Source organism: Trichophyton verrucosum, assembly GCF_000151505.1.
Source record: "Trichophyton verrucosum HKI 0517 chromosome Unknown contig00859_1.f1.exp, whole genome shotgun sequence".
In the NCBI taxonomy this organism is placed as follows: Eukaryota; Fungi; Ascomycota; class Eurotiomycetes; order Onygenales; family Arthrodermataceae; genus Trichophyton; species Trichophyton verrucosum.
In genome coordinates this window covers 92,865-114,907 of record NW_003315231.1, presented here as the reverse complement: position 1 = coordinate 114,907, position 22,043 = coordinate 92,865, and the positions used below count along the sequence as shown (strand labels likewise).

The 22,043-nt window shown below is 47.2% G+C and overlaps 8 protein-coding genes and 1 non-coding gene across 9 annotated transcripts; 5 read left to right on the top strand and 4 right to left on the bottom strand.

Annotated features, from left to right (window-relative positions):
- Positions 1 to 124: 124 nt before the first annotated feature.
- TRV_06993 (uncharacterized protein) lies at positions 125 to 2,571 on the bottom strand (the record flags this gene model as incomplete). The annotated part of the gene is made up of 2 exons (XM_003018934.1): positions 125 to 2,345; positions 2,429 to 2,571. 2 exons carry the CDS (start codon positions 2,569 to 2,571, stop codon positions 125 to 127), a joined length of 2,364 nt encoding a protein of 787 aa, XP_003018980.1.
- A 358-nt stretch (positions 2,572 to 2,929) lies between these two features.
- TRV_06992 (uncharacterized protein) lies at positions 2,930 to 4,276 on the top strand (the record flags this gene model as incomplete). The annotated part of the gene is made up of 2 exons (XM_003018933.1): positions 2,930 to 3,039; positions 3,100 to 4,276. The coding sequence occupies 2 exons, from the start codon at positions 2,930 to 2,932 to the stop codon at positions 4,274 to 4,276; spliced, it is 1,287 nt and encodes a 428-aa protein (XP_003018979.1).
- Positions 4,277 to 4,444: 168 nt separating this feature from the next.
- Positions 4,445 to 5,347, bottom strand: TRV_06991 (uncharacterized protein; the record flags this gene model as incomplete). Its single annotated transcript, XM_003018932.1, has 2 exons — positions 4,445 to 5,081; positions 5,154 to 5,347. 2 exons carry the CDS (start codon positions 5,345 to 5,347, stop codon positions 4,445 to 4,447), a joined length of 831 nt encoding a protein of 276 aa, XP_003018978.1.
- A 797-nt stretch (positions 5,348 to 6,144) lies between these two features.
- TRV_06990 (uncharacterized protein) lies at positions 6,145 to 6,522 on the bottom strand (the record flags this gene model as incomplete). Its single annotated transcript, XM_003018931.1, has 1 exon — positions 6,145 to 6,522. One exon carries the CDS (start codon positions 6,520 to 6,522, stop codon positions 6,145 to 6,147), a length of 378 nt encoding a protein of 125 aa, XP_003018977.1.
- Positions 6,523 to 7,913: 1,391 nt separating this feature from the next.
- Positions 7,914 to 8,714, top strand: TRV_06989 (uncharacterized protein; the record flags this gene model as incomplete). Its single annotated transcript, XM_003018930.1, has 1 exon — positions 7,914 to 8,714. The coding sequence occupies one exon, from the start codon at positions 7,914 to 7,916 to the stop codon at positions 8,712 to 8,714; it is 801 nt and encodes a 266-aa protein (XP_003018976.1).
- A 534-nt stretch (positions 8,715 to 9,248) lies between these two features.
- Positions 9,249 to 10,013, top strand: TRV_06988 (uncharacterized protein; the record flags this gene model as incomplete). The annotated part of the gene is made up of 1 exon (XM_003018929.1): positions 9,249 to 10,013. One exon carries the CDS (start codon positions 9,249 to 9,251, stop codon positions 10,011 to 10,013), a length of 765 nt encoding a protein of 254 aa, XP_003018975.1.
- A 686-nt stretch (positions 10,014 to 10,699) lies between these two features.
- On the bottom strand, positions 10,700 to 14,572 carry TRV_06987 (uncharacterized protein; the record flags this gene model as incomplete). Its single annotated transcript, XM_003018928.1, has 2 exons — positions 10,700 to 12,681; positions 12,742 to 14,572. 2 exons carry the CDS (start codon positions 14,570 to 14,572, stop codon positions 10,700 to 10,702), a joined length of 3,813 nt encoding a protein of 1,270 aa, XP_003018974.1.
- Positions 14,573 to 15,181: 609 nt separating this feature from the next.
- Positions 15,182 to 15,262, top strand: TRV_06986. Its single transcript has one exon. It is a non-coding gene; the product is annotated as a tRNA-Ser (tRNA).
- A 1,212-nt stretch (positions 15,263 to 16,474) lies between these two features.
- Positions 16,475 to 21,899, top strand: TRV_06985 (COPII vesicle coat protein Sec16, putative; the record flags this gene model as incomplete). Its single annotated transcript, XM_003018927.1, has 2 exons — positions 16,475 to 21,308; positions 21,340 to 21,899. 2 exons carry the CDS (start codon positions 16,475 to 16,477, stop codon positions 21,897 to 21,899), a joined length of 5,394 nt encoding a protein of 1,797 aa, XP_003018973.1.
- Between the last annotated feature and the right edge of the window lie 144 nt (positions 21,900 to 22,043).

The following is a 22,043-nucleotide window of genomic DNA, read 5'->3' as shown; positions in this document are numbered from 1 at the left end:
AGCAGCAGAACTTTAGGTAAAGCTAAAAACGCCAATCACGTGACAGGCCGGAATCGATTTGGCCCTTTTTGGCATGAAATATATTAAAAGTTGTTCATTGTAGTTTATATATATTGCCTAGTTATCAACAGCCCAGCAGCCCAAAGAGAAGCCGGGTCCGCTCCCAATATGCGATCGATCTTTTTCTGAGAGTTTCCATCGTTTCATCTTCCGCTTGCAAAGCTTCAGTATGGATAGTCATGGAGTTTTCCTGGGTCGCAGTGTTAGATTTCATTGCCATTTCCAAGTACATCAGATCAAACAGGAGTTGTATTTTACAGTCCTGCTGAGTACTAGAATCATCTCCACTAAAAGTTTGCTGTTCTTGCTGTGCCACTCCATTTTCAGAAGACGTAGTCTTCGAATCGGCTAGTTCTTTCGCGTGGCTATCTTCAAGAAGCTTGTTGATCGCTCTTTTAAATTCGGCTTTCAAGACAGAAAGAGCAGTAGGGTTCCATAAATCTGGGCCTAGGTCTTCCATTGAAACTTCAAGCTTCCGAAGCAGTTTGAATGCAGCCGAAGATGGCTGAACTGGAAGCTCGGGCTTGCCCTCCCATAGGGTTCTGCCGGAACACCTAAGAATGTTCTTGAGAGGCTTCAACTTTGTTATATGTGTAGAGAGTTGGGTCACAATATCTGTTGCAATGATGGTATGTAATTCCGGCGTCATATTCCGAGCAAAGTGCAGTTGCTCTCCGTCCAGCAGTTTGCTTGGGATCTTGTTTCGAATCTCGCGAATCATGCGTAGAAGAAAAACGGCTTTCAAAGCCTTATGCGATTCGGGAAACAAGTTTATAACGTCAGTTAAAGCGGCTTGGAGTCCCTTAAATCCTTTCTTCAGAGAATTTTGATGTTCTTCTTGCAAAAGAGCTGGATCGTCCTCTGTTAAGCATCCATATATATGGTCGATGACATCTTCATCACTATCATCTTCCACAATATCCTCCCAGTTATCAGCTTTCATTCCATGAATTAAAGAAGCTCTAGCTTCGACAGCTCGAAGCCAGGTTTGGTACGAATCCAATAGTCTTAAAGATTCAGTTCCTCGGCCTAGCGATCTATTGACAACCTCACTCTTGAAGCTTTTAGCACCTTCCGAGAAATCAACTGACGCAAGTTTCGGATCCCATAACGAATTCCTGATATTACCATTTTCCTTTGTTGAAAGGCAGCTTATAGCTGACGTAATTTCCCTCCCGAGATTAGCTATGCCTTCAGATTGGCCTTGAAGAATCAAAATTAGCTGGTGGTTTATGATGTCTCGTAAACCTTCTAACACTTCCAGATTCGAATGGGTTGGAGTTGAGGACTGAACAATCAGCCATGACTCGAGCAGCTTTTTTCGCAAATCCAAGATATCCTCAAAGTTTTGAAATGCCTCTAGTTTTAATTTCGCTTGCGAGGAGAATAGCTTGAATGTGTTCTTAGACCATGTTTGTAGTTGAGTGCTCCTTTCGGACTTGGGTATATCATTATACTTGATCCATGGAGTGAAATGCCGAATGTCCTCCAGAATCCAGGGCTTTAAAAGATCCATGTTGAGTTCCCCAAAGCATAAAATCTCGGGGTCAGCGAGAAGGGGCTGAGTTGTCAATTTCTCTAACGCTGCCGAGAGGGGACCGTTGAGGAGATGATCAGTTTGTCGTAAAGTTTGCAAATATAGCTGTAGGGCAATCAATACACCGTCGCTATGTATGTTTTCTGTAATTTGTTCTCCAATTGCGTTTTTACGCACATCGCAGAAATGCCGTATAGCGTCATTGGAGGAGGAGCTAGTGGCTAGGCAAAATGCGCACAATGCCTGCACAAGTTTATCAGTGGTTATACTGGCAGCAGACAAGCGTAGCTTAATTCGGTTGAGCAACGTCGCCCTGAGAGAAGCCAAATTCTTCTTTAAACTATTCACGAACGGGGGAGCATTTTCGTTGTGTGAAAGTGCCTTCAATAGGAGTCTCGAAACGACTAGTAGTTTCGCAGCGAGAACTACGGAACCACGCTCCCGTATTATTTTCACAATCGAGTTTGTGCAGCTTCGCAAAAGGCATAGGTGGGCCTTAAGCTGTCGTCCATCATCTATTGTGACGTTAGCCCGATTGCATGTATCTCGAGGATCAGCTCCATGCGCACTTCTCTTGCCGGACTTGAAACCATCATTATTCAATTCATGGATATGATCGTTCTTCCTCGCTATTGATCGTGGATTGCATCGCCTCCCAATACTAGATAAAGTAGACTCGACTTGCTGTATATCTGTATTCATATCCACGATTGTTTGCGCAGTTTCGAGCAGATCTCGGTATTTAACCCTTTATATGTAGTAATATATTAGCGGGGTGTTTGCTTCATGTGTATAGCAGTAATAAATGTTCGCTGCCGCACTCGGACATACCCAACAAGGGACCTGAGCTTGTCCCGATTGCTTTCAGCATCTCTGCGGAGTTCCTGCTCCAGGCGCCTTACTGTAGGAACAGGGTACTTAAACGCATCTTCCCATGAATTGAGAGTAATCGCATCCGGAGTATCTGCCGCCATCGTCCCGGCTTCGTCAACTTCTACCCAGCTGTGTCCTTTTCGTTCTGGCTGCGTTGTCAATTTCCTGATAAACTCGCGGGTGACTAGATAGTTACCGTTAAAAATTATCACGTGATTGGAATTGACCAACCTTGAAACGCGCGCTTATTTAACCAGTTACTTAGGCGCTAAGCGGAGAATTAAACGCGCCTTCCTTATATGCGTCATAGGAGAAAAGGAGGGATGTCATTATTCATTTTCCCACTCTTATGCCTTCATGATCCACGGGGTTTGATATATTTTATGATCCTATCTCCATCAACTAAATAGTTCGAAGAAAGAAGGAAAGGATAGATACCCTTTGCTGGGCGACTCGATCATGGCTGGTCCTACAGAGGAACATTCCCCGCCCAAAGAAAATTCAGTGGTTTTCCCTCCAATTACCCGATCGCATATCCTGAATTGCTCATACCATGCCTGGTATTCACTGTAAGACGCCCCCTGTATAGTCAACGCCTGTAGCTGAGTAGAGCTAACCATAGGTGATAGATACCGATCTGTATCTCCAAAAGCACGACTTATTCCTCTAACTGAATCGTTCATTAACTATCTCCGCGCAGATGGGATAGTTCTCCCTCCAGATGAGACAAGCCTGGAGGTATCAGATGATGACAGCTGGACCCTCTCCACGTCTAATGGAGACAGTAACTCAGAAAAAGATGGCTCTCATGATGATGATGAGCCATATGATCCGTCGCGAGAGTGGCCGGAGGTGCATGCTGAAGTGATAGCGAAAATCAGAGAGCTTGGCGGCCAAGTAGCCCCTAAGCTGAACTGGAGCGCCCCTAGGGATGCAAAATGGATACTTCCAACGAATGATATGCAATGCAGGACAGCCAACGATGTCTACTTGCTCCTCAAGAGCAGCAATTTCATGAACCATGATCTAGACCATGCATTTGATGACTGTGTGGTTGAGCCAAACGAGGAACAAGATAACGCGCCTACCACGTCAAACCAGCCGCCTATTCCGTATCACCTTGTCCTACGCAAATATTTTAATGTCAACACATCATTGGAGTTTAGGTGCTTTGTTCGCCATAGGCAACTAATATGTCTTTGCCAGCGGGATCTAACATACTATGACTTTCTTTCCGGGATGAGAAATGAGTTATTGAGGGTGATTCAGTCTTTCTTCGACGAAAAGCTTCGAGATACATTCCCTGATCCAGATTTTGTATTCGACGTTTATGTTCCTCCGCCGCACAATAGGGTCTGGTTAATCGACATAAATCCCTTTGCTCCAAAGACGGATCCTCTTCTGTTTTCGTGGCAGCAGATACTTAAGATTGGCCAAGAGGTAGAACGAAACTTCAATGATCAAATAAATGGAGTTGACGAACAGGTCGTCAGGCTTAAAATTAGTGCACAAAACGAATCCTCTGCAGCCGAGATACCTTCAATACCAGGCGAGGATGATGATGAAGAGTCAGATATCGAGGAAGTGGTTTCTGAGTTGCCATTGTTCCTTCTACTATCGGGAGGAAATCCAGCGGGAACTAACATGAATGCTGCCCCATTCTCCGCACATAAACTACCAAAAGATGTGGTAGATGCATCAAGGAGTGGGCCGGGGGGTATGAGTGAGTTTCTCACTCAATGGCGGGACATACTCGAGGGAAGGATACAGCCGGATACCGGGGACAGTGATGATGACAAAAAATAAAAAGGGGAGACAGAATAATCTTTATCGTTATATTCCTGAAGATTGCAAACGTAGTAATTTATGTACATCATTCATAACTAAAACTCTAAATTAGGTATATAAAAATGGAATCAGAGCGATAATAGATCAGAGTGCCGCCCAGACAAGTACTCTAAGAGTGAAATAAGTCTATAGTTTATGCTTCTTCTGACCAGAAGCAAGCTTCATAAATTCGACCTGTGGGATACCAGAAACAAAACGGTCTAGTCCCCCGAAAACCTCACGGACATTCTGTCTGTCCAGGATGTCTTGATCTGGTGCGTTAATCAACGCCTTGATCTTCAACATGCTCTCCTGGTTCAGATGGGTGCCTAATGTCATGTCAATTTCATGCAAAACCATCTTGAGGAATGCATCCGAATCCTCCTCTTTTCCGCTTGCCGGGGTGAAAATCTTATTGACAAAGCCTGTTTGTAGCAGGTCCTCAGACGAGATACGTTTGCTCATGATAAGAGCTTCCTTTGCTTTAGCCAGGCCCATCCGCTTGACAAATGCATGGCTGGAGCCTCCCTCTGTGACTAATCCAATAGATGAGAAGGGAGTGAGAATGTAGGCATGGGGAGTGGCATATATGAAGTCACCGAAAGCGGTCAGAGCTGCGGAAAATCCAACAGCGGGTCCGTTAAGGGCGACAACGAGGATCTTTGGGTGTGTGTAGAAGGTATGTGTCAAGTCGATGTTATTAGCAACGAAGCCCTGGACATAATCCCGGCGTCCATCTATATTATCGTCCGTTTGTGGCGCACTTCCCAAAAAGTCTGCACCGCTATTTGACTGTTAGCGGTTGAGCCCCCCCAGAGTACTGTATAACTAGCGACTTCCACCCACGGGAGCTTACGCTGAGAAGAATCTTCCAGTCCCCGTGAGGACGGTGATATATATGTCATCCCTTTCTGCAACCTCTCGCATCTTCTTGCCGAGGAGGTAGTAATGAACACCGGTCATGGCATTGAGCTTTGAGGGTCGGTTCAAGGTGATAATGGCCACACGGTCCTGGTAGGTGACCGTCACCTCGTCCAGAGGGTACGACATCTTGAATCGTACCGGTGAAACTGGCAGATGTGAGAGGGCAAGGGTTATAACTCTTCCGGAGGATATATATTCTAGCGTATTGTCGGTCTGCCTAGCTATCCAGCGCGTAGGGGAGGTTTTATAACAAGGATCGTCGCAGGAGCAAAAGTCAGCGAGTCGTTAGGGAGGGTGAGAGAGAAGCAGAGATCGCATAGCCGGGGCAGTGGAAGTTCCTCCGCCTCCGTCTCGCTGAAGACTAACTAACTGGGGCCACGAAGGTGAGGCCGGCTCCATCGTGTTTGGTGGTTGGAAAGCTGCTGAAGTTGCGGATGAGCCGAAGCTTGTGTGGGCGACCTCGGCATCTCCAGAACAAACAGCCGCGGCATATTTTTTCTCGTTGCTTTTTTCGGAGTGACTTACGGTCTCGGATCTTCTTAACTAAACATCAAGGAAGCACTTGGTTACGGATTGTAAATAGATGCGGTATGGGCTTGCGGTTCTGTCTTTACTCGGGATGTCGAGTTTTTGAATATACTAGTTATGTGTCAAAACGCAAAATGTATTATCTATATGTCCTATAGAGCCGGAAGGAAAAGCCACAACAGCCCTCCATAATGTACTCCCAGTATTCGTACAGAGGAAAAGAAAGAACCAAAGAAAGAAAGAAAGATGTGAAAAATGGCCTGCCAGGTGCAAACGCCCGTTCATCAGTCTGTCCAAGCAAATCAAGGATAGAGATTGCAGTTTCCAAGATTTCCTGCAGTGGCTGCTTTATGAGGGGCGAGAAAGATACAGAGAGAAAGTGAAATTCGAAAATCTCATGTTGGTCCTGTAATGACGATTTTTGGGATGCTGATTTCTGGATAAGGAGTTGTGTCATTGCCTTTGCCTTGAGTTCCTTCATTATTATCATCATTATCATCCGGGTCTGGTATGTAATCTGGAATGCAGGTTGCAATATACGTGACCATCGATCCGAGGTATCCAGATCCCCTCCAGTACCCTTCGTTGCAGGAGCTAGTTTCTGAGTGCTGCAAGAGATCACACATTCGTCGAAAAGGCTTTTGGCATCCGTAACAGAAGAATATATAGTCCTTTTCAGGCTTGTATGACCGAACAAAATTCGCCGCAAGTTCTAGTATATCATCATGCTCAATTCCCGATGGGCAGTTTCCGGATTCAAGGTGATTGAACATCGCAGAGAGCGTAGAGAAGTCTTGGGGGCAGCAATAACAGGAAACTCCGCGTGGCCTATGTCTGAATGCGTGCTATAATATAGAGATAAAAACGCGTTAGTCTCCATTCCCTATAGGTTTGGTTTTATAGACATACCCCATTTAGCTCATGCGCATTTGGGAAGTAGTCACCACAGGCAACACATAGGTAATGTTTACAGGTGTTGTGCTGGCGTAGTCCGATAGCTGAAGGCGCAAACCAGTTGCAAGGCTCACAGTAGAAATGGGATTCCTCTAGATGTTGCTGTAGGCTAGTAAATGTCTCAAAGTCCTTGTGATCCCCACACAGATGGCAAACATTATGATTAATAGAGTATCCAACATGAGCGCGGTAATATCTAGGTAAAGAAAACCCAATATTACAGCGCTCACAGCGGATCCCTATGCTAGTCTGGTTCATAGTCTCTGGGTAACAAATAAGAGGGTATTTGGCTTTCTAGGGCTTATAGAAAGTGATGTAGCATTAAAGGGCTATAGAGATGAGGTCTCATTCATACTCTGTAGCTATTAATATGATATGAAATGGCAGGTTCCGATGATCTCTGGGGCAGAGAGGGAGGAGGTGGTTTAATATCAAAAGAACAGCGCGTTTAGTAAAGGGCCAGCAGTAGCGTTTTGCGTATTTCGAAAGAAGGAAAAGAAGAAACAAGAAAGAAACCTTTCATAGGGGAGGATGACAAGGCTAGAAGCAGTAAATAATACTAAGAATATTTACTGATTTCTACGGCCTTCAAATGCCCTAATGCTTAGCTCTATGGAAAGTCCCAGCATTTGGAAACCAAAGATCCGGGAGTATTGAAATGACAGCAACACTCGGGTATACCATTACTTCAGCCATATCTTGATATTTCATCAACATCAAGGCATACCTATAGCTCTGGGGTAAATCTTCCTCCTTTTTACCTGTAAATCCGCGATTTTGATATTTTATTTCATGTTTTGGTCATTTTTTATAGGACGTGTCACGTGAGATGTGGCAAACTTAAAAGTTAAGTTAAAATATTTTTTTTTATCAAAATCAAAATCGCTAAGAAACGAAGAGCGAAGTAGATGCAATTTCTTCCGGTCTATATACAGACCTGAAGCTCATCAGAACGGCTTGATATTATCAAGATGTCGTCAGACGAAATCGTCTGGCAGGTTATTAACCAGCAGTTTTGTTCTTACAAGCTCAAGTAGGTATCTGGTTCTCCTCACTAAAGGTCTCTCTAACCTTTTGCGAATATAGAACCGACAAAGGCCAAAATTTCTGCCGTAACGAATACAATGTTACTGGCTTTTGCAACCGTCAATCATGTCCTCTAGCAAATTCTCGGTACGCGACCGTTCGATCAGACCCCAGTACAGGTGCAATGTACCTCTACATGAAAACGGTAGAACGCTCTCACATGCCTAATAAATGGTGGGAGAAAGTCCGGTTATCTTCAAATTATGCAAAAGCCCTGGGCCAGCTAGATGAGCGATTGATATACTGGCCTAAGTTTTTGATTCACAAGTGCAAGCAACGTCTTACCCGGCTTACTCAAGTCAACATACGGATGAGAAAGCTTGCCAAAGAGGAAGAGCGTTTGGGTGAAAAACTGGTACCAAAACTGGCACCCAAGATAAGGAGACGAGAGGAAACGAGAGAACGAAAAGCAGAAGCTGCTGCCAAACTTGAGCGGGCGATTGAAAGGGAGCTCATTGAGAGATTGAGGAGTGGGGCGTATGGTGAACAACCTCTGAATGTTCAAGAAAACATCTGGAAGAAGGTTCTTAAGGGTCTAGAGAGACAAGGAGATGGTGAACGGGACGAAGATCTCGATGAGGGCATTGAGGAGGAGTTGGAAGAGGAAGAGGAGGGCGTTGGTGAAGTTGAGTATGTTAGTGACATCGACGAGGATGAGGACATGGAAGACCTGGAAGACTGGCTCGGAGATGAGAGCGACGAGACAGACGGCGATGGGGCAGACGATGACGATGATGAGGGTGAGAGTGACGATGGAGAGGCTAGCAGCGATGAGACCAACGAAGAGGAAGAGCCAAAGAAGAAACACGCCGCGGCGCCCAAGAGGAAACGGCCTGCAGCGCCCTCTCGGCCCCGGAAGAAGGGTGCGCATGTCGAGATCGAGTACGAGACTGAAGGGCCGGCGAGAGAGCCGCTGTTTGCATGAACACGTCTTTGACAAGCCAGACAAAAAGTGCTTTCTTTTGTTCAATTTTCTTGCGGGCGTTAACTTTTTGGCCGGAGTTTTGGGATCTACTTGGGCGAACGGCTCCGTCTCTATGAGGTTTCATGTAAGGATTATAAACATTCCAGTCAAGATCGGTCGATTGAAATGCATAGAAGCTTGAACTGCTGTCCTGAATTATTATATTGAATACCTGCTGTTCGGGCATAATATATTGAATAAGCTCTCTATGGATGTAGACAAATATGGACATGTGACTTAGTTTGAGCCCAGGAGCTAGGGGGGATGGTGATCTTCTTGAACACTTTCAACTTTCTTCCCACTCCACGTTTCATATTAAAACATCTGACCAGCGAGACCTTTACAAGGGCTTCTATATTCATTTTCGTTCCTCCTCGACTTTGATATCTGGACTTTCGCGCCGTTCTTCTCTTGAACCGAACAGATAGCTACCACCCCTCTAGCCCCTCGCCCGCCTACATACGGCACACCTCCTCCGCTGGTGCTGGTTTCACCATGGCGTCCTATTTCTCTTCCATAACATCGATATCCAACCTCAGTACCCGCTTCACCTCTCTCCGGCGTGCTATATCCGCAGACGAGACAGACGACCCAGAAAACGAGGACCTCTCACATATCTCCAACGTTCTACGCGCGTATTACAACGAAAAGGGCCGCAGGTTACCCCCTTGGTTACCCCCAGATAAGAAGTCAGCATACAACGCCCCAGCTATTGCGACCTCTCAGACATCTTTCCAGGGCTATGGCGGCACTCCGAGCCAGCCAGGTGGCCGTGGTGGCCTAGGGGACCTGTGGGATGACTCTGGGCGTTCCAATACACAACAGCAACAAGCTACAGGGAGTCTTCGTTCTGGTCGAAGCCAGAATAGCCTGGCAGGCCATAAAAATGCTTTACCATCGTCCCTAAAACCTGCTCCAAACCACCTGCCCCACCACCCTGGAGCCAGCTTGAGAAGCCAGAGTAACGGATATGACCGCGATCCTTCACCTCAGGCTGGAGGCCGATCCCAGTCTACTGGCGGAGCGAGACCGCTACCCAGCCAGCGCGCTGGTTCATACCAAACTTCCGGTGCCCAACTGTCACGTCCAGAAGGGATGGATCGAACATTATCTAGCGCTTCTGCGCAAGACAGACTTCGTGCGCGGTTGCACGGTGGAGGCAGCAAACCATCTTTAGGCACTAGCAAGTCTTTTGATTCTAGTTCTGCTTTGGGTGATGGGGGAGGCTATTCTGGAGGCCGCAGTGGTGGCTATCGATAATTTTGGACTCCATGTCATACAACTGGAGGAAAAAAGGAAAGAGAGGAGGAGAGTGCATCAAGGCTCCTGCATACTCGGCTATTTTCCTTTAGTGAGCCCTGGCGTTTTTTGTTGGTATTATAACTGATATCTCTTTAAAATTCGCATCTCTGACACGATCGTCATTACGAGAGTGATTATCTGCTAACCCAGTCAGTCTCTCCTCTTATTTCCTCTCTCTCCGCCGTGCCCCTGTATGTACATATTTTATCAACACGTATTGATACCCTAGCCGACGTGAGTTGGGCTACTCGTTCACCGCACCATATATATTATTTAATCCTCAGCTATCTTCATATAAAACAACCTTGCAAAAATATATATATATATATAGGTGCCAATTCAATCAGTAATCTATGCAGTGACTATTTATCAGGACAATGCGGACGTGAAATGAATCTACATATTTATCATACGAACACCCCCAAGCCTGGGGTATAATACACCAAAAGGAGGCGCCAGCCCAGATCATGAAATACAGCATATAGAATAAAAAAAAATACCTTCCCAAACTCATAACCGCGAAAAGGAGTATCAAAAGAGTATCAAAGGAAAAATCAAAGGAAAAAAGAACAACAAGTATTGGGAAAAAAGGAGAATGTAGAATTTAGTTGATGTGATAAACGTTGGGTGAAATGTATGAACTTTCAGCCGCGGACTTTGCGGTAGCTTGGCGGGCTCCAGGTACGGCTTATCAATTTCACGGCCCAGACTGGTATAAGCGAAACAGCACAGATAGCAGATACTTTCCAGGCCCATCCCCATGTAACAACATATGCAAGATCGTAGTAGTCGCCAAGGAATGGAACAGAAGCACCGTAGACTATGGCAGTGCCTACAATGCACATTATCATAACTGGATGCCATGTGGTAATAGAAACAGCAACCATAATGAGTTCATTCAATACCAGGGCAGTGAATGAGACGCTGACGAGCCGAGGCCCAGTGATTTCGCCGACGAGAATTTGGGCAAGACCTTCTATTACCGCACCCTGGTAGACAGAGACAAGAACCCAAGTGAAGAACGATTTGTAGCTGAGACTTTTCCCGGATTTTAACTCTTTATACAACTCGGGGTATAAATTTGCTAGACCTTCGTCGACATCACGGTCAAGAACAAGTGAAAACACAGGAGCATTAGTATATATTGTCGCATAGCCCACAAGTAGCCAGTTTATAAACAAGCCCTTGGGGTCAAAGTGGCTTGCAATGCTGAACATAGTTTGACAGGCGCTTATTATCAAACCACGATGCATGACGAATTGAGCTAGCTTAGCAGATCTCTTGTAAGAGTTACGCCCGTGCCAGAACAGAAGCTTGGTAAGATGATGGAAGTGCGTGATGCTAAAATCAGCAGCAAGGGAAGCTTGTCTCCCCTCTTTCCCGACAATCCCAATCCCAACATCGGCGGCCTGGATCATAGACACATCGTTACCGCCGTCCCCTATGCAGCAAATGCGTTTCTTGGTATGTTGTCTGATCAAAGTTGCTATCTCGGCCTTTTGAATCGGAGAGCATCGGCAGGCAATGACTGCAGGAAGACGTACAGCAAGCGTTATAAAGGGTATCCGGAATTGAGAAAGCATGAGGCCAAGGGACTCCCCGTCAATTAGAAGACAGGACTCTGTTTTATTGCGGAGGAAATCCAGGGCCTCATTTGCCGCGTCCATATCCTTAAGTTTCGTGACTGTGTTGATAACTTGACCACGAGAGACGAGCTTAGAGGATACAGCAACACAACGGGCAGTTTCAACCTTGTCCCCGGTAAGCATCCATATTTTAATGCCCGCATTCCTAAGCAATTCCAGTGAAGGTTTTACATCCTTCTGTAACTTGTCTTCGACGCCAGTGACACCTAATAGCTCTAGATCTTGTTCAAGATAGTCTCGAGCCACCCTTGCCATTAGACTATCTCTGTCATTGAGAGACATTGAAGCTTCCTTGTAACTCTTAGAAAATTCACCATAGTGTTCAGAAGTGAGTTTCTTTCTTCCAATTACTAATGTTCGTAATCCTTCTCGTGCCATGTTGGCGGTCTCTTCGTCAAGCCAGTCATTTGCTGACACAATCGACGACATCACGGTATCAGCACCTTTCTGAAAAAACCAGATTTCATTCTGTAGTTGTGTTGGGCAGCCTTTATAATGATCCGCTGAAAACTGGACTATAATTCCCATTCTTTTGCTTTCCGATGTAAATGGGAAAATTTCCAGAATCTTGGCTTTAATAGATATGCCAGAGTCACCAACAGTAAGAATGATGGACTGCCTGTCTCGATGAGACAGCTTAAGTCCCACTTCCTCTGTATATTTAACAATGGCAATCTCATCAGGTGATGAAGCTTGGTAAGTTGTTACGACTTCACCATTTTCTTCTTCTTTTGTCGGCGTGACATTGTGGCAAAGTGCAAGCGCAAGGATCAAGTCCCTAACACGCAAACTGATTTCACGTCTTGTTCTGGTTGCTGGCCCTGAGCTCGGCTGTGCCGATGCATTGGTAAAGGGTAACAGTTCATTTCCACCAGCTGATGCAGAGGCCGAGAATCCCTGTCGAACAAACGATGCAACCTCCTCCATTGCTTCATTAGCGTACGATACTGTACCAACGTGAATCTTTTTCAGTTCCATCTCTATTTCAAAATTAGTCATAGACCAAGTCAATTATATAATAAAAAGGGATTTAGACTTACCGTTTTGAGTCAGAGTGCCAGTTTTATCTGACAAGAGGTACTCAATTCTTCCCAGATCCTCCGGGATTGTACTTGTTCGCACAATTGTTCCAGGTATCCCCTTGTCCCTCTCTATAAACCGTCCATAAACTGTTTTGGCCATGTCAAGGTTCACTCGCAAGCTCATTGGAATAATGGTGGAGAAAAGAATAAGATAAATCATAATGGCAATATACCACTCCTTATCGTTGGTCGGTTCGAATCCTTCCAACGCCACCAGCGTGACCGACAATGTCAAGGTGAGGACACAAAGAATCTTCGTGAGGCTGTTTATTTCGTGTTCCAACAACCCAACCTTTGAACGGGATGCGGAGGTCGACAAGGCGGACCTGGTTTGCGAGCCGGTGTAGATAACAGCTGCGTAGGTAACCGTATTGGAGGCGAGTACGGTGTTGGCCCAAGCAGCATTATCGATACTAAGTGGAGCTGACGGAAGCTGAGGCGAATGTTCGTCCTGTTTCCCACTCTGTTCAGCCGCCGGATCATAGGATTCTGATAGTAACTGTGCAAGTTCGATTTTTCCAACGAATTCGTTAACATTTTTTGCTGGAGAACTGGCGGTTATGCGTATCCTATTAAGCTCGGGAAGGGCTAGGTTTTGGGTGAGTGGTGATGCAAGCCGCAATTTCCAATCCGTTTCACCGTCCAGTTGATCTGTTCTGATGAATGTCTCCGTAGAACCAGCTGCCTCTGACAATTCACCATCTTCATTAGTCTCTGGAGCTCCGTGTTCTTCTTCACTATTATCATGCACGAAGTACTCGGCGTCGTGCTGGGAATTCGATAATGAATCGGTTGGTAGAGATTTCAGGATGATGACGTCTGCTGGGAGACGACGATCCTTTCCGATTTTCAAAATGTCACCAACTTTGAGATCTCTAGACTTTTTGGTAATTTTAACAGGCTCTGGCCACCTGGGCGCTTGACCCTTCGAGGATGTCAAGCCAGGGGTTCGTAAAGATGATCGATCAAAGGACAATACGCTGTATTCCTCCGAATTTGCTTCTGCATCCCTTCGACGACGAGAGATGTCATCTAGCGCTTCTTTGCTAAGAGAAATGAAGACGACAAACGAAAGCGGCGCAATATATGAGGATATATATCCAATACGCAGAATGGGGATAGTTTGAGACAAAGCCACGAGTAGAAAATAAATATTGAAGAAGAAAGAAAACTCATTATATAGAGTACGTGGGAGAAAGCTCCAGGGGGTATATTTCGCATTCGACACGACGTTAGGCGGGTATCGGGATTTTTGTACCTGGCCAACCAAAATCTCGCGGGGAGGGACAGTGTTAGCAGTCTGGGTAGATCCGGGGCGCTTGAAACGGTCGAGCATCCCTTCTCTGGCCAAGCTACGGTTGCCAAAAATCGGAAGTCCGAGCCTGGACCGCAGGCCTGAACGAGCTTGGCCAGATGACTGTCGGGACAGCGGCCGCCGTTGTCCGGTTGTAAGGAGAGGTGAGTCGTCATCGGCAGAACTTATTGTTGCATGAGAGAGATGGGCCTCTTCATGCTCCTGGTCGTAAAGCAGACCATCCAGGTCATCATCTTCTCCGCTCTGCCTTATATCCCGTTCCCAGGGCCGTTTCGGTGTCTTCTGCCGTAACTTCTTCAATGAGATCGCAGGACTATACCAGCGTGATCCATCTGAAGGCCGCCGATGTCCATCGCTATCACCGAATCTCGGACTCGAGTGCACCCCAAGCTCCTCCAGCTCTAAATCGTCATCGTCGTCTATGGAATTTATCGACTGTCGATCAGGGTGTGTTGTGTAGGAATTTGTAGGCATCGTGACGGAGGTCTGCACCGAAAAAGTTACCGTGGGAGAGGAGTAATAGAGCGAGATTAAAAAGATGGGCCGTAAAACAGCGTCCGGGGTTGCTATCTCGATAGCATCGTTATCCTATGATTGTTTGAGTAGTTATGGCGTTTCTGGCCATCAACAACCCTAAGAGCTGCCCAACTGCCGGCACTAAAAAGCACTGCAGACGCTCCGTTGTATCAGTCAAGGTGGTAAAACCAAAATCCCCCTTGTCCACTGCTGTCTTGTGCTGTTGTTGACTTCTCCGGAGGCATCAACATTGAATATTTCATGCTCTTTACCCTTTTGGGCCTGTCGTCATTCCTTTAAGGTGGCTTCGATTCACGTGATAGTCTGAAGGCGCAGGGTCCCGTGACAATCCTTTGCGCAAAACATTGCTCACTTACGGAGCAATTCTTCCAATAATGAAGACTACTAATATATCATTGCATATATCAAAGAGCAAGCAGAACCTGAATATACGTCTATGGTGGAAGAGGCCAATGTCACCACAACAGGAACGACTTATCAAACATTGTAGATTGCTGCAAACGCCCACCAGCTTATAATGCTGCAAAGGGGCCACCTCGATGCCGAGGCACCGTGGCAGAGTGGTTAATGCGTAAGATTTGAAATCTTATCCCTTAGGGGTCGCGCGTTCGAATCGCGTCGGTGTCGCTTTTTTTATTTATTTACTCATCATGTTCTTCCACGTGACCCATATAATAGATTGACTGGATTTAGGTATGTTAGTGTTTTTTGCTTTCGCAGAAGACACGATGGACTAACTATCAAGTCTGTCTAAGAGCCTGTCGTCTAGTATTCTTACGTTTGTTCTATTAATGTCAAAGTCCCTTGAAATTACCTCCTTGTGGAGTAATTGTCCCGTTATCAACAAAAGGCTGGGTTTTGCACTTGTACTTGTGATAGATGCTAGTATTTGGCTCCCTCAAATACCGTGTTAATAATGCCATTGTCCCAGAGCAATCTACAGCTTTGGTATTCCCAAAAAGAAAAAAAATATAAAATAAAAAAAAATAAAATAAACAGACAATTAACAAAATGTTTACAAGCTTACTCTTTCAAAAAAAGCGATGCAAACCTTACCGAGTAAAACTTGTAGCCAATTGATTACCTTATTTACATACCTGAATGAGCCTCATGGAAATTCCAGCTTGAGTCATTCATTTGATGAGGCTGTGCGGAAAACTGTTTAAAAAATACAGTAGAGAAGTACAGCCTGCGATACTGATGGAAATGGCCGCAATACGATGGATACATTGTAGGCTGGGAAAGACCACATACTGGCGCTCGCTCAGCTCCTGGTCTATCTACTGCAAGGGCTTTCTCGCTCCACTAGAAAGGCACTGTGGCGGAGTGGTTAACGCGTTTGCCTCGAACGTTACGTTTTTCGCGTAACCATCTTTGTATGAGAGTAGCAAATTCCTTCGGGAGCGTGTGTTCGAATCACACCGGTGTCGTTTTATTTTTTCTCTCTGGTTTTTTTTTTTTTTTTTTCATTAGCTGACGTAATGCGAGATTAATGACTAAGCCGTTGACGGCCCGATATTTTGCCGTCGCGCGCCCTGCCTGCAAAGCCCCGAAAAAGGAAAGCTGGCAAGTTTTTGGGATGCTTTTTTCAACGTCGACGATTTCTTCTTCCCGGCATCATCGCCTTTTCTTCTGTTGCTAGAAGCGTACATTCTTAGGACTGAGTCCTGGCCGCCATGGTTGGCATTTGCATTTGAATTCAGCGTTGTTTGTTTCAAGTTTTGGTTTCGTTTTTTGTTTCTACTTCACTGAACAGTATAGTATGCGGGATGGCGTGGCCCTTTGAACAAACAAAAGAACTCGATGCTGACCGGCTGCTATGCAGGTTGATTCATAAAAATGTCGGACGATTCATCTAGCAAGCCGTCTGCTGAGCCAGACGTTGCCGCCGCTCTCCCGGATTCACAGGAATGTTCCGCTCCAACGGAAACCGTACCATCTAGACCCCCTACCGGTTCGGATCCGTCTGATGACCATCAACCATCTGAGTCCCAGGAGGTGTCACAGGGTACCGAGACATCCACATCCCTCGACCAGCCTACAGGTGTCCTCGGACTCGGTGATACTGCTGTAAACACAGAAAACTCGGAACTCCTTACCCTCTTAGAGTCAAATACTCAGACACCTCAACAGGACAAGCTGGAGGCTCCCTCAGTGCATGTAGATGATACTGAATATGTTCCCCAACCTACAAACCTACAAGTTTCTGACCCAAATGTCCCAGAGGTCACCCTGACGGAGGATACAACATCATCTGGCCCTAACGACTCGATACAGCCCATAACGCAGTCTTCCGATGAGCAGACTACATTGCTCTCGAGATCTAATACCGCGGAGCTATTAGCACGAGATGATATTGTCTCGAGAACCAATTCATTCCCTACCGTTAACTCGACAAACGAGCCAGACCACACCACCACATCTGCGCCTCAGGTTATTGAATCTGCTGAATCGCAGCATGATCCGAATAACGATACTCCCAATATTCCTCCCACAGAGTCCAATGTTAATTCAGGGAGCACGAATGCCGCACCGTTATGGAATGACGAAGTAGACAACGAGGCCGAAGGGGAAGACTTCTTCAATCAAGTCAGCACTCAGACTAAGCCCATCTATATCCCACCCGAGTTTGCGGAATCGAGGTTTGAGGAAGGACTCCCCTTGGTCGATAGCGGCGAACAGAGCGATGACCAGCAAGCTGCACAGCCCAAACAGCAAAGTGCCCTGGATTCGGTTTTCAGCGAGGATATATCTACAGATGAAGCGGGCTTTTTTAGCTCTCACATGTCGCAGGCAGCAGAGCAATCGGAGGCACCACCCACACTACACCGAAAGCAGACTTCACAAGTGCTAGACTCACTACGAATGGATGATGCTTTTCGGGGAGATGAGTCTCCTGTCGAACCTCCTCGCATCCCTTGTGAACAGATGTCTACATCAGAAGCGGTCGATGGGCACCAGACTTCTAAGGATGATGAAACAACCCCAGAGAATTTAGATGAGAATGAACTTGCGGAACGATGGAAAGCAGCCCTTGATGATGATTTACTTGATGATGAGCTTCTTGACGATGACCTGCTCGATAATGATAACGCAGCTCAGCAGGAAGATGAAAAGCCACCAGCTCCACCCCCGTCACAGCGCTATGCACCCAACACTTCGGCGTATTTACCTCAATCTCGTCCCGCACCCCCTCCAATTAATCCGTACGCCCCTCATCAGCCATCATCTTCTTCGATGATGGAGGGTATAGCCCCCGCCCTTTATGGAGAACATGCGCAGCCCATCAGCCCGGTCTCCGCGTCTGCGGAAAGCTTTTCGAACCAGCCAAAGGCTGGATACAAATCCCCATATGATCTACCTGATGATTTGCAACCAAAGCGCCGAATCGCTCCACGGTCTGCTTCTAATATCAGCCAGCCGTATCAACCAACTCCCGATTCCAGGCCTTCTAGCTCCTATAGCGCTGCGCCACTGCAAACTGCCTCTCCAGTAGCGCCAACCAACCCTTATGCTCCTCAGCCTCAACCTCAGTCTCAGAAACCAGCGGGTCCTGGCAATTTTTTTGAAGAACTTCCAATAGCTCCACGGTCAAGGCCATCAACAAGAGGAAGATATGCTCCTCCTCCTGCAGAAGCAGGCCGACAGGCCCCCGCAGGTTCGCAAATGATGACTCCCACACCTCAGCAGCATAATGAGCCCCAGCCTCAAGGGCAGTATGGATTACAGGCACCTCCAAGAATGGACCCTTACGCAAACGTCATAGCTCCTGTTGGGCCTGTTGCAACCAAGCCAGCAACACAATACTCTTCCAGGCCAACTGGGAAGCCCGCGGCATCTGGACGTTACTCTCCCGCACCCCCGCTTTCTAGCAGCGCACCTAGTCACTCATACATGCCAAATCATGCGGGAATTACGCTTCCATTTCAGCCAAGAACCTCAAGCCCCCTTGCACAGCACGATTCTAGTCATGTTAGGCCCCAGGTTCATCCTGAAACTCCTCGTGAGGGTTCTTTTGGCAGCCAGGAGTCAGCTCAGCATCTCTCTCCTCCAGCTGCCCATAATGACTTTGGGCAAAGGAACTATGCTCCAATGGCAAACGCTATCTCATCCCCGCCTTCTAGCATGCCACCGCCCTCTGCTCCTGTACGAATGTCTCCGCCCCGCAGGTCGCAAACCCAGTCTCCTGGGAAGCGGATTTATAGCCAAGGACACCCATCTATAATACAGGATAATGCGCAAAGGCCCGCATCTGCTCACGCACCCAGTGGACCTCCTCCAGCTTCCCATTTTCCGCTGGCTCGTGCTATGACGGTCGATCCACACCCAGCACCCGCTATTGATTTCATTGCTCCAGCAGATAGCCATAGCCTCGATCCTTTAGAGCGTTGGAAGGGCGCTCCTATTATTAAGTTCGGTTTCGGCGGATCCTTAATAACCTCATTTCCAAAGCGTGTTCCTCTGTACTCAACTGGGCAATTGGCTCCTCGTATGAAGCCGGTCCCAGGTGAAGTTAAACTACGTTCCTTCAATGATGCTATTCCAGAGTCTGTTATGCCAGCCAAATTCCCCGGGCCTCTGAAGTCTAAATCCAAAAAGAAAGAGGTCATTACTTGGCTATCAAACATGATTTCGAGTTTCGAACACGAGGACCCCCAAGGTCTCGTGAGTCTCACTCAGGGAGAATATCAAGCCAAGGTAGAGAAAATCATGCTCTGGAAGGTTCTCAGAACGCTTGTTGAGCATGATGGTATCCTTCGAGGTGCTCCTGATGCAGAAAAGAGTCTTCGTAGCATTCTGTCGCCCATTACCCCACAAAATGATCAGGGAGCGCCAACCATGGGTTCAACGAACACACTTTATGGCAAAGAGGAGCCTGCTAATGTTAGCCTAGACGCAATTCAACATAACTTGCTTCTTGGTGAACGTGAAAAGGCCATATGGGATGCCGTTGACCACCGGCTGTGGGGCCATGCCATGCTACTCTCCTCAACATTAAATCCATCCATTTGGAAGCAGGTTGTTCAGGAGTTCATCCGTCGTGAAGTACGATCTGTAGGCGAAAACACCCAATCGCTTGCTGCTCTTTACGAGGTACTGGCTGGCAACTTCGAGGAGAGTGCAGATGAGCTAGTTCCTCTATCTGCACGGGCTGGTTTGCAAATGGTTAATACCCGTACCGGTCAAGGTCCAACCGGGAACGCACTTGATGGACTCAACAAATGGCAAGAGACCTTGAGTTTGATTTTGAGCAATTCTAGCGCCCAAGATGACCAGGCTATATTAGCACTGGGTAGGTTGCTTTCGTCGTACGGAAGAGTGGAAGCGGCCCATATTTGCTTCCTGATTGCCAGATCTAGCACCAACCCTATATTTGGAAGCCTTCAGGACCCGAATGCTTATATCGTCCTTATTGGAGCCGACCACAAGCGATATCCATTCACCTTTATGGCTGATTCTACTGCGTGTTTGCTCACCGAGGTATACGAATTCGCTACTTCTGTCCTCACAGCTACGCCATTACACGTTCTACCTCACTTACAGGCTTTCAAGCTTCAACATGCAATGACTCTTGCTGAGACAGGTCACCGTTCAGAAGCCCAGCAGTATTGCGAAGCAATTGGCGCCCTGCTGAAGACAGCAACCAAACTCTCGCCGCACTATAACCAGCGATTCTTCATTGAGCTGGAGGAGCTTTCAAACCGCCTACGCCAATCACCCGGTGATTCAACGTCGTCTTGGATGTCGAAACCCAGCATGGAGAAGGTATCTGGCTCAATGTGGGCTAAATTCAATAGCTTTGTCGCTGGTGACGACTCTAGCCCCGACTCTTCTGATCCATCTAAGCCTCATGAAGACCAAGGTCCATTCGCAAATATTGTTGGCACTCCGCCAGTCACCCATTCACCTGGAGGACCTGAATCTTTCGGTTCATATTTCCCTACACACCAACAACAGCCAGTCGCTATCCCTGCTTCGAACTCTCGATATGCACCTAATAACCAATATGCCCCTTTTTCATCCCCGGATCAGCTTCGCGGCCGCCGCTCTCTAGACTCGCAGCGTTCCCCCTCACGGGGTGCTGCTGCTCGGTCATACTCACAGAGGCGACATTCCCAAGATCCTTCCACTGGCTATGAGAATAGCTACGCTCCACTCGCAGCCGGCAATCCTTACTCTCCATCGCCAGTGGCCCCCCAACCTACTACGCACTCTACGCCATTACCTGCTCACTCACCACTAGCTCCTGTTGAGGAAGCGAGCTCGTCGTTGGCTCCGAGCACTACCTCAGAGCAAGCTCCTGGAATGGGGGTGTCGGCTCCCAGGCCAAGCTCGTTTCAGCCCGCCTACCAATCAGTCAATGCCACTTATTCTCCTCCCACGCAAGAATCTCAAGGAGGATACGAACCTCCATCAGAGGGCGGATACCAACCTCCATCTTATGAGCCGCCTTCTTATGAGCCCCCTATGAATGAACCTGAGTCGCCTGAGAGTGAAGAAGCTGAAGAAAAGAAGCCCAAACCAAGGAAGAGCTTTATGGATGACGATGATGATGACAGTTATACTGGCAAAGGAGCAGCCGCAGCCGCACCCACAAATGGAGTAGAAACAGACAGAGGACGTAGGGAACGAGAAGCAGCTGAACTTGTTAGGAAGGCTGCCGAAGAAGATGGTAAGTTTTACACCTGATTTTCAATATACAGAACAGCTAATTTGTGTTCTAGCCAAACGTCCACCTCCAGATGCAAAGAAGGGGTGGTTTACTGGCTGGTTCGGGAAGCGAGACCCAAGCGCTTCTGGCGGTCCTATCCGAGCCAAGTTGGGAGAACAAAGCTCGTTCTACTTCGATGAAGACCTGAAGCGTTGGGTTAACAAGAAGGATCCCAACAGTGCCACGTCCTCCACCTCTGCCTTACCACCTCCGCCAAAGGGCTCAGCAGCCGGCAGCCGGTCTGCCAGCGCTGAACAGCGCCCACCTACTTCGGCGTCTGTCGCAAGTGCACCTGATGCAGTCCCCATCCCACTAGCCAGACAATTGTCGGCTCAGGGTGGCCCAAATTCGCCATATGGCTCTGCTCCTCCCCCGTCTTCGCTGGGAGTTCCCGGTGGTACTCCACCTTTGACTCCATCTTCAAGACCTGGAACTGCCCTGAGCCATGCAAGTTCCATTGATGATTTACTTTCAGCCCCGACTTCCAAGAAGGGAGGTACCCTGAAAGGACGTAAGAAGGGTCGATATGTCGATGTTATGGCAAAATCCTGAGGTAATCTTTCAACTCTGCCTGAACAGTGACGTTTCACCACACAAGCCTTTGTCAGGCTGCTATACATACTCTCCACCACACGTTTGTTTTCTCTTTCCCCTGACACTTGTCAGCCTCCGTTTATATCCCTCTCGACCTGGAGT